We start from the raw sequence: 12,169 nt of genomic DNA on the forward strand, positions 1-12,169 counted from the left end.
TAGAGAAAGAAAACATAAAGAATTATAAACATAATTTTTAAAATAATAGAGAGTTAGAGAAGAAGGCAACATTCCTCGAACTTCAATTGGGAACCTAATTATTGATTCACCATTCAAATTATGGACAGTTTATTAAGGACTCATGCCAATTCAAATATTATCAAGACTTGATGAGTGCTCGAATTAACAAGAGTTGACTTTATTCATCAGTAATGAGCATTGATTATTTTCATAAAGATTTATTCCGAAATTATTGATTGTTATTATTCAATATAACTAGTAATTTTTTTTATATACGGTAATTGTCTGATTGATTGACTGATTAGTGAACTGGTTTCTAGGATACGTGTGTTCTGCCACTGGCTTTGCAACCACAGTCACTTTGGCAATGTGATATTAGTTTGCATTATGGTGTCATCGGCACTCTTAGCCGCAGAGGATCCCATCAACTCAGATTCTCCACGCAATAAGGTGAGTCTTAAATTTCTCCATAGCTTTCAAGCTTTCATTATCATTTCCATTCATGTTTTTCACAATAAAACTCTGTTGGAAGAATAATTTCAAGCAAGAATGACGTTATCTGCAAGTCATTGGCCCAGTTGCACAAAATTAATAATGAATTTATTGCCAAATACAAGAAATATTTTTACAAATAAAAATAATCATTAAAATGCAATAGTTTTTGCGTGACTGGAAAAAGAAGCCTTGAGCTCCAGTTAGGAAAAAGAGCTATACCGCGTAGCCGAATAATTGGTACCTATTGGAAATTGGAGGATTGTGGTAAGTTGAAAGTAAAGTCAACGTTACGATTTGTCAAGTTCAGGTTGGTGTTCTTTTTTCCCATAACTAGTATTCGATTATAATGAGGCATGAAAGAAAGTAAGTAATTTTTTTCAAAGTAGGTAAAGTGGGCTATTTTTGGATGGCGATTTCAGATACCAACAAGTAATTCATCAGAGCTTGATAAGGATAATTCAGGTAACATGAATTCAGATTTGGCAGTAGAATACTCCTGCTCTGATGAAGTTAATATTTTTGTTTTCATATAATCTCTCACAAAGACTGCTACCCTCTTACAAGCCCTATTCAACCTATCATTACGAAATAGATTGTATCCAAGCAATGCAACTTGGATAGATATTTATTACTAGGTTTGAGAATTGATTCTGGAATGTCTATCACATAGAAGTCTTGATACCTTAAAATGATCTCAGTTCGTCAATGTGACAGCTAAGGGATTGAACATTGAGATGAGCGGCTTTTAAAAGTTTTTTAAGAAGTTTAAGTTTGCTAGTTAATGTTGTGTCTGTGTCCTAAATATTGTTATCATTATTATTATTATGGGGAGAGAGCGAGCGGGCTAGGTTGTTATTGGAAGCCATCATTCGAGTTACAGATAGACTTGATTCAAACGAAAGAGCAGAGCATGACAAAATTGAAGGTAAACTAATACTTAAACTAAAAAGACTTGAAGCTAAGGGCCGGTTTCCGAGCTCAGGCACAGAATGGAAACTGTCAATCAAACGCCTATCTAACCAATGCTTTTTACATGGCGCAAATACTGGACACGTCACGTGACCTTAGGAATTCATTCCTGGTCTTCTGATTGGCTCGTGGCAGTGAATGAGATCAATTGATCCGGATCATTCAAGTGATCCGAACCTCCCATCAATACTATTACAATGCGGCGCTTCCTAACAAGATGGCGGATTTTTGCTCCAGGGTACTAGCCAAGTTTCCATACCGCATGTATACTGTGGCTCGGGATCTATAAGTTCTGGACTTACAGAGTCCACAACTAAAATAAGCGCTCGGGTCTAAATCGACTTTCTGAGTCACGATTTTATCTTCTAAACTCCAGGGTCTATTAAGTTCTCGACTTATTTGAGTCCAGGACTATAACGCAGTAAAAATAAGGGAAATTCACAATATTTTGAAGTTGTATTGTTGGCATTATAACAAAACGAAAACAGCTGATTGCAGCGGAATAATTCAAATGAGCATGCTCTCCAATCTATTTTGTGAAATTACTTTGTGAGAATAAGTTTTGATTTCTTTGTAGGCCTATTCAAAGCAAAACCTAACTTTTTGAAAGATGAATGAATGAACATTTCATTTTACGTTGTGCTATTATTAATAATTGATTCTAACCAGTGATTTTGGAATGAAAATTTCATCAGGCTATTGAGTTTGAAAACATATTTGTTTTGAAAATCCTGGAATAATAATTTATTATTGTTATATTATTAATATGTTGAGATTGGAATATAAATTTGAAGGCAATCCTCGTATTATTTTTCTTGAACATTTTTAGGTTATGTCATAGTAGTAAAATAAAAATAAGGTTAGTTTTTACGCATAATTCTGATACAATTTTTTTACTAAATATATATATATATATATATATATATATATATATATATATATATATATATATGGTAAATTATCAACAGGGTACATCCGATAAGCAGTTTTACTTACTCTCTGACGTTTCGTCATTATCTCAAATGACATCTTCAGAGCGCAGGTAATCTTACACTGACTCCTGTCTGTGCTTCGAAATTCTTCCTCATGGTCGAAGGGAGTACCTCCTCCCCTCTCCTTCTTCCACTTGCTCGGCCTGGTGCTGCTGGGTGAATGGAATTCTCTTAGAAGTGTCTGGCTTTTGTGATGTGTTTGTTGTGTTCAGAATGATTTTCCAAAGAGAAGAGATATTTGTACTGTCATCCCTTTTGTTGAGGCTACCTTCTTTCTCTATTTCCAAAGCCTCTCGTACAATCCTAGCCCGAAAATCTTGAATGTTGGCTATTTGTTTAAAATTTTTAAAGTTTATTTTGTGCCCTGTGCTCTTTTCGTGGTTGTAAGGAGCTGAAGTGGATTGTTTGTTTTTTATGCTCAGTTTATGTTCCTCTATCCTGGCTGATATTTTTTTATTTGTTTGACCTACATACATATTGTCACAATTCAGGCAGGGGATGCTGTAAACACCTTGATTTTCTAGCTCTAATCTCTGAACGGTTTTATTTAGAAATATTGAAATAGTTTAGAAAGGTTTGTAGACTGGTTTGATTTTATGTTTTATTCAGTATTCTTTCAATACGATCGGTGGTACCTTTGATGTATGGAAGGGGGACGGTCTTTTTAAATGTTTTCTCTCCCTTGAGTTTTCATTCAGGTTTTGGAGGTGTCAGTTGTTTTTTCAAAGATTTTTCAATTATACTACTATTGTAACCATTATTCTTCAGTATGGATTTAATTGTCTTGATTTCCTCTTCTTTGCTTTTTCCGTCAGTGAGATGGAGAGATTGAAAGATAAGACTATTGACTACAGGGAAAGAATGTGCGGGGTGATGATGAGATAGTGCATTGAGGTATCTATTTGTATGGGTTGGTTTTCTGTATACAGAGTGTTCTAGGATTGCCATTTTCGTTTCTGGTGATTAGAATGTCTAAAAACGGTAGTTTAGCTTCTTCTTCTATTTGAACTGTGAACTGTGAACTGTATTTTGGGGTGTATCTGGTTCAGCTGATTGAGGAATTCGAAAAGTTCTTATTTACCATGAGGCCAAATGATAAAGATATCATCAACATATCTCTTCCAAAATGTTGATTTCAGTATTGTTCTACTGAGACCATCTTCTTCAAAATGAATCATGAAGAAATTGGCTATGGCTGGAGAGAGGGATGATCCCATGGGGGCATCTTCAATTTGTCTGTAGTATTGGTTATTGTGAGTGAAATATGTATTTTTCAAGCAGTGGCTTGTCAGGTCAATAATTGATTTAGAAAAGTGTGCATTTTGATTCATGATGATTAGGGCTTCATCAACAAGGATGTTGGGGTACATGGAAATGATGTCTAAACGTGCCAGTATGTCCCCCGAGTTTAGGGTTATGTTCTTTTATTTGGTTGATAAAGTCATAGGAGTTTTTCACATATGATTGTGATTCTTCAATGACTGGTTGAATAAGGTTGGCTATGAAATGTTCAAGTTTGTGGGTAGGTGAGTTAATAGCACTCACAATTGGTCTGAGTGGTGTATCCAGCTTGTGTATTTTTGGAAGGCCATAAATTTTCGGGCATCTACTAGATTTCTCTCTCGGAATTAATTTAAGTTGGGTGTCTGGGTCGATGTCTGATTGTTTGATTTTTGACTTTGTAATTTTCTCAAGGTAGGTCGTGGGGTCTCGTTGAACCGGCTTGTAGACTGCATCTTTAAGGATATTCTTTAGTTTTTCGTTATATATTGTTTTGTCCATAACTACTGTAGAGTTACCCTTGTCAGCTGGTAAGATTACTATGGAGGGATTTCTAGAAAGGGGTTTCAAGGGTGTGATTTCTTCTTTCGGTAAATTGGGCTTGGGAGGATTTGATTTTTTCAGAAATGAAAGATTTCTTGTCTGATTTCTTTTGCTTAAATGTGTTCCATTTCTTTAATACTTGGTTCAATAGAGGATATTATTTCCTCATAGGGTAAGGTTTTGGGGGTGATTGCAAAATTGAAACCTATTTTCAGAACATTCTCTTCAACTTTGGATAATTTGTGGCTTGAAAGATTGTGTGCAGCTCTCCTACTTGTGTTTTCGGTTATCACTCTCCTTGTCTTAATGTCTTTGATCTGAAGGTTGTCAAATTTCTTATTTAGTTTCTTAGTTCTAATGGTTCTGTCTGGTTCAGTATGGAAATACACTAATTGCTCAAGACGTTGCCATATGAGGGGGTCTAGTAAGTTACTGAGGGTGTGGTGAAAAGTGATCAATTTTGACTCTAGAGCACTGAGTTGTTTCCTGGAACGTTGAATATTTTCAATGAGTAAAGCTTTACTGGCATTCTCGAGAATACTATTCGTTTTGAAAATATTTGTATAAAATAGCTTGGTAAAATTGGGAAGTACATCACTGACACGACACTTACACAGAAAACTCAAGTCACACAACAGCGTTGTCCTTTCCGACTGGAGTTTTTCAAACACTTTACACTGATTGAACACTATCTCCCCGTAGAGATTTGATATGTTAACTTTAAAAAATTCGCGGATGGATGAATATGGTAAATCATCAACCGGGTACATCCGATAAGCAGTTTCATTTACTTTCTGACGTTTCGTCATTATCTCAAATGACATCTTCGGAGTGCAGGTAATCTTACACTGACTCCTGCCTGTGCTTCGAAATTCTTCCTTGTGGTCGAAGGGAGTAGGCCTACCTCCTCCCCTCTCCTTGTGTGCAATCAAAATGCACATTTTTCTAAATCAATTATTGATCTGACAAGCCACTGCCTGAAAAATACATATTTCACCCACATTAACCAATACTACAGACAAATTGAAGGAGCCCCCATTAGATCATCCTTCTCTCCAGCCATAGCCAATCTCTTCATGACTCATTTTGAAGAAAAAGCTCTCAGTAGAACAAAAGTGGAACCAACCCTTTGGAAGAGATATGTCGATGATATCTTTATCATTTGGCTTCATGGTAAATAAGAACTTTTCGAATTCCTCAATCAGCTGAACCAGATACACCCCAAAATACAGTTCACTCTCGAAATAGAAGAAGAAGCTAAACTACCGTTTTTAGACATTGTAATCACCAGAAACGAAAATGGCAATCTAGAACACTCTGTATACAGAAAACCAACCCATACAAATAGATACCTCAATGCACTATCTCATCATCACCCCGCACATTCCTTCTCTGTAGTCAATAGTCTTATCTTTCGATCTCTCCATCTCACTGACGAAAAAAGCAAAGAAGAGGAGATCAAGACAATTAAATCCATACTGAAGAATAATGGTTACAATAGTAGTATAATTGAAAAATCTTTGAAAAAACAACTGACACCTCCAAAACCTGAATAAAAACTCAAGGGAGAGAAAGCATTTAAAAAGACCGTCCCCCTTCCATACATCAAGGGTAACACCGATCGTATTGGAAGAATACTGAAAAAACATCAAATCAAATCAATCTACAAACCTTTCCAAACTAATTCAAAATTTCTAAAGAAACCCGTTCAGAGATTAGAGCTAGGAAATCAAGGCGTTTACAGCATCCCCTGCCTGAATTGTGACAATATGTATGTAGGTCAAACAAATAAAAGAATATCAGCCAGGATAGAGGAACATAAACTGAGCATAAAAAACAAATCCTCCTCAGCTCTTTACAACCACGAAAAGAGCACAGGGCACAAAATAAACTTTAAAAATTCTAAACAAATAGCCAACATTCAAGATTTTCGGGTTAGGATTGTACGAGAGGCTTTGGAAATAGAGAAAGAAGGTAGCCTCAACTAAAGGGATGGCAGTACAAATATCTCTTCTCTTTGGAAAATCATTCTGAACACAACAAACACATCACAAAAGCCAGACACTTCTCCGGGAATTCCATTCACCCAGCAGCGCCAGGCTGAACACGTGGTGAATGGAGAGGGGAGGAGGTACTCCCTTCGACCACGAGGAAGAATTTGAAGCACAGGCAGGAGTCAGTGTAAGATTACCTGCGCTCCGAAGATGTCATTTGAGATGATGACGAAACGTCGGAAAGTAAGTGAAACTGCTTATTATCGGATGTACCCGGTTGATAATTTACCATATATATATGGTAAATTATCATATCAACCGGGTATATTATATATATATATATAATATATATATATATATATATATATATATATATATATATAATGGTAAATTATCAACCGGGTACATCCGATAATAAGCAGTTTCACTTACTTTCCGATATATATATATATAATATATATATATATATATATATATATATATATATATTATATATAATTATATATAATAATTATACAATGGAGAATAATTATACAAGATAATATTGTAATGCATCTTCATAAATTGGCGGAGCTTTGGACATATCAAAGTCCATTCTTTGGAAAGAATATTAAAAATATCCTTCCAGTCCTCTACCAAAAGAGAGAGAGAGAGAGAAGAGAGAGAGAGAGAGAGAGAGGAGAGAGAGAGAGAGAGAGAGAGAGAGAGAGAGAGTGAGAGAGAGAGAGAGAGAGGAGAGAGAGAGAGAGAGAGAGAGAGAGAGAGAGAGAGAGAGAGAGAGAAGAGAGAGAGAGAGAGGGGTGATTGAGAGGAAGTGAGTGGCCAAGGGAAGGGTCAGAGCCAAGAAAAGTTTAGCTGTTTTCAAAATGACTAATGACGACCTTCCTGTTATCAATTTATTGGAGGGGTGAAAATGTTTCTCTAAATAATTGAGGGGTGGATTGTGGATGCGTCCATGGACTCATGGGCTTGGTGGTTGGGGAGTGTGGATACTCGTGTTTAGAAAACTTGTTGTGAATATGTATCAATATAAAAATTTAATACTTATAGCACTGTGAGTTTTCTTTCTTTATTTTCTGCTTCATGCAGCTTCGATATAATAAATATACTTATTTCTTGATATCTGGATTCCTCATAATTGTGTTTTCATCTTTCCACAGGTTCTACAGTACTTTGACTATTTCTTTACGTCAGTATTCACTATAGAAATATGCTTGAAGTTGATCTCCTATGGTTTTATACTGCATGATGGAGCATTCTGTCGTTCTGCCTTCAATCTTCTTGATCTACTAGTAGTTTGTGTATCATTGATCTCAATTTTCTTCCAGTGAGTACATTTCAATTCAACAACTTTCACCTGCTCATGAACATATATTTTTGTTTATGAGTTTATCTTTAAAATGAAAGAATCTTCTTATAGAACATTCCACTATAATCTGATGTGGAAAGAAATGCGTACCACTTTGCTATACAAGAAGGCTAGTTTGTTATGTGATTGAAGAAAAGCAACAGATAGCTTTTAGCGTCTTGAACACATTATCAATTTCTTATTTATGTGTCAGTGTCGCTCATGAATTGCTCTGTGACACGAGGAAGACTGCAAATTACAGATTTTATACTCAATTATTTCAAAACTAATGGATATTATTTCCTATGAAATAGAATAGTACGTAGGATACTGATTCTCTTTTGCCTTTGGTCACGTTAAACATCCTATGAGATCAGCTTATGACATCATCCATATGAAATTGGTCTTTGATTTTGGTGTTATATTGATAAATGGGAATGATATAAAATATTTTTAGAAATAGAATAGAATGATGACGTGGCGAAGTTTGGACAGTATGGCCTACTCTACCACTTCACCACGAACTCTTAGAAACTTGATTAGTTTTAAACTTTGATACTTTTTAAAACTTGAAAGTGAGAATCGTTGACTTTTATGTTTATTGTAGTTAAGATAGCCTTGTCATAATATGTTGACATTTTCGGAACAACTGGATATGGTGAACTCTTTTTACCCTCAACTACACGCTAGGCGCCTTCTAATGATATTACACGGAGCGGCACTGAGATCCGCTATATGTAAATTGTGTGTTTTCAAACCTTTCACAAACTCACTTCATAGAATTTGAGCTGTACATGGTGATGAAAATATGAAAATGAGAAAAAATTTTTTTGATACGATATCCTTATTTATTCACAATAGTTATTCAAATAGAAATTGAGAAAATTATATATTTTACAATCTAATTGTTGATTTAGCAAAGGAAACAAGCTTTTATGAAAATACAAGGTAATGATAATATTATATGAGGAAAAGTGGTTATAAACTTTAGCAATAAAAAATAACATGAAATAAAAATAATATGATGGGAAGAAAAGATTATTGAGTGCAATTGTGAAGTTGATTTATCTTAAAAATGAGGTCTTCTCACTTCAACAGTCAGCTGCACACTGAAGAAAACGCCCTCACACTCCTACCAACCCTCATCTACTACGGAAAGGTATGATGAACGAAAACGTGGCAGCATTAGAAAATTGCAGCCACCTTTAAAGTACGAATATGCAGAAATGCGGTACGCTATGCCGCTTAGCGTGTAATTTAGGGTTTAAGAGTTTCCTTTTTGAGTACACTCTTTTTGAGAGTTTACCTTATGCAGTTAATATGAAAGATGTCAACACAACATAACGAAAAGATCCTAACTATTAATCAGTGGGTAAATTATCTCTACTTTTATATATGAGCAAATATTATTCTTGCTGCAAAGATATTCACATAAAAATGTCAGCATTAATCGAATGAGAAGGATTGATGTTATTAAAATTGAAAGAGCAATAAAAGAACCGCGGAATTCATATTCTGATAGAAGAGAAGAGGTGATAATTGTGTTCAGCAGGAAGGTCAGCAGACCAATTTAATAATAAATTGTATGTTTCAGGTCAGCAGACCAATTTAATAATAAATTGTAGGTTTCAGGTCAGCAGACCAATTTAATAATAAATTGTATGTTTCAGGTCAGGAGCTATAAATGTTGTCAAAATTCTTCGGGTTTGTAGGGTACTCAGACCCCTTAGAGCCATCAATAGAGCCAAAGGACTGAAGGTGAGCCAATTTACTGCTTTTTAATCATTATATTCATATATACTCGGTTTCACTATTGGCTTCTAGACACATGAGCCTGCAATAAAATCATAGCTTAATGCAATCATGTTTAGAGTCAATTGGATTCAAATTAAAATTTTCAATAAACATTCAACACTTCGAAATCAGTAATGAAGTGACGCTTGAAATTGTCTACTGTTTAATATCAATCTACTTGAACAAATGTAGAATGTATCATGATTCGAAAACAAATAGTTATCTATTAATTTGTTCACTCATGGAGCGTTACAAACTGAAAGAACATGACCAATGGCGATAGTCCAAATTAAATCCAAAAATACTTCCAGCTTTCCTACTCTACAGGAACTTCATATTTAATAGATAATTTTGCTTCTTAGACTTTCATGGTTTTGCTTCTAATCAACAAATTGATTATAATTATTCAAATGTTCATTTTCATTGCTATGTTTGAAGAGAGCTGCTAATTTTAACTATTATCACTTTTTTTAACAAGTCATAAAATATTGATATTCCACAACTTTGAAAACCTCAAAGTCACTATACTTCCAATCTCTATTCTCATAGGAGTGTCCATAAATTTGTTTTATCTTTCTTATCAAGGCAATTTTTAACAACTGATTTTTTAATGGAAAGTAAGATCTTCCAATAACATCTTGTGGATATACTATTGTAATGCGACAAAAATTTTCAATTCATGATGATTCCATATAATTTTTTCATCAAATATTCTACAAGTATTCCATTCGACAAATGTGCTATTCAAGCTGTTGGTTTATATTATTTTTTCATGACATTTCTTCTCACAGCATTGTCATGTCTGGCCTAGAACACAGATTTATAACACACCGATTGCCAGAATGAACGGATTGCAAACTCTTATGCATATCCTGTATTATCATAAAATTGAATATTTCATAAGATTTTACAAAAATGAAAATCAATAATACTGAATGCTTGATAACTCAGTCCTAATTACTATGAATATTACCCATACAGTATTTCAAAAGAGCTTGCACCTCATTCCTGGGGAATTAAATTATTGTTTTATTTTAGTCAATAATTTACAATTGGAGTTCGAATAAAATATGTTTAGACCTGAGCTTTCAGTCAACCAGATATAAACTTCTCCATATTGCATGAAATTACGGCTTGGCCATGAGACAAAACTGTCGTTATCTGATATAGCATTATCAAATTCTCTGTATTCAGTCACATGGAATTGTGCCTCAATTTCCCAGCCTGGCAAAGCCAATTTTTGGTTGACTGGAAGCTCAAGTCTCAATAATTTATTCTATTCAGATTAGCCTAATGTTCTGATGTCTTGATACCGTAGAATGTAAGACATTACGATTTCCATTTCAATTCTGACAGTCATGTAGGATATTGAAAAATATTTCCAATTGTATTTATGTGTAACGTATTAATTCACAGTAATCCACAGTTATAGGCGAGGAAAAAAATTAAATTGAAAAAATGTGGAACCATGAAAACCAGGGTAGTCAAGAATTGTTATTTATTGAAAGAATATGAAAGACAGACCTGCCTCTTATAGTTATTCATGAAACTAATTTAATTTATAATGTTGTACAATGATGGCTCATACAATGATAGTGTATGGTGTAATTCTCATTCAGCGTGTAGTGCAGTGTGTGATAGTGGCAGTTAAAACTATCGGCAACATTGTCCTGGTTACGTGTCTTCTAGAGTTCATGTTTGCCGTAGTTGGAGTACAATTGTTCAAGGTAAACTCATCCGTCTCACATGTCTTGGTTTTCGATTTAACCTTTGGCATTTTGTCAGCCTTTCACCACGAACCCTTCTAAACCCTTCATCATCCTGGTTAGACTATCAGTCAGACATATACACCCAAAAACAATTCCCTTGCCTTAGTGTTACAAGGTTTATAGATATATGAAGTTAAACAATCATCAGCTGATTGAAGTATAGTGACATGGGTGAGAGTTTGGCTTTATGACGTCACTGTGTTCGCTTTCCGAGATCTTGTGATAGATACACAAACTCTCATAAATAATAGAATTATCCATGAAATCTCTTTTTTCAAGCTAAGGGCCTATTACTAATAGCTTATTTCAAACGAAGAGTTTCATAGGTGATTTCACTATTCATAAGAGATCTATTATTTGTCTACAATAAGAGGTCACCCATAGGGTATTGAAAATTTGACGCAGCGACATCATTACGCCTATTCTTCGTCATCATACTAGAATCAGTTGATAAGTATTTATTGTTGAACTGTTTATTTATACACCTTGTTAGTCTTGTGGCTGTTCTCAATACTGAGAAAATTTAATTTGAGTTACTCTAGAGACGCCACTGTGAACAATACTCAACAGACCGGCATCGATCTAATGTTTTAGAGTTGACATTGATTAACATTTACCCTTTTCATCTCCATTAACAATCTCATAAAATCTAACGTCCTTCGCTCATGGTGCAACTCTTTCGCAACTACAATTTTCAACAGTTTTCAACTGCTACCCTATCACTTTTGCAACCAAAACTAATATAATAGAGAATAGGAATATAACTAATAGAGAATTACCTTAATAGAAGAAGAGAAGTTAATAGCAGAAAACTTCGTATGAATATCTTCATTTTCTTTACAAATTTCTGATTTGAATCTTCATTCTTGTAATAGATTTTATAGTTCTATGTATATGAACAGCTATGAATAAGTATAGAACATTATAGATAAAACAACTCTGCCTACTATGACCACTATAGAT

At 34.5% G+C, this 12,169-nt stretch overlaps 1 protein-coding gene across 14 annotated transcripts in view; it reads left to right on the plus strand.

The window, feature by feature from the left end:
• The window catches only part of LOC111044977 (voltage-dependent calcium channel type D subunit alpha-1), a 210,143-nt gene that overhangs the window by 72,184 nt on the left and 125,790 nt on the right, over positions 1-12,169 (plus strand). For 11 of the 14 annotated variants that reach the window (XR_005572980.1, XM_039441464.1, XM_039441465.1 and 8 more), the window contains exons 13-16: positions 342-471; positions 7,456-7,622; positions 9,314-9,401; positions 11,057-11,164. Coding sequence is in view for 13 of the 14 variants with exons in the window: in XM_039441464.1 (XP_039297398.1) it covers positions 342-471; positions 7,456-7,622; positions 9,314-9,401; positions 11,057-11,164 (493 nt within the window). In the remaining variant the exon portion in view is untranslated. The remainder of the gene's footprint in view (positions 1-341; positions 472-7,455; positions 7,623-9,313; positions 9,402-11,056; positions 11,165-12,169) is intronic. The other 3 variants (XM_039441471.1, XM_039441475.1, XM_039441473.1) reach the window with 1 other exon arrangement.

Source organism: Nilaparvata lugens, chromosome X (assembly GCF_014356525.2).
Source record: "Nilaparvata lugens isolate BPH chromosome X, ASM1435652v1, whole genome shotgun sequence".
NCBI classification, from domain to species: Eukaryota; Metazoa; Arthropoda; class Insecta; order Hemiptera; family Delphacidae; genus Nilaparvata; species Nilaparvata lugens.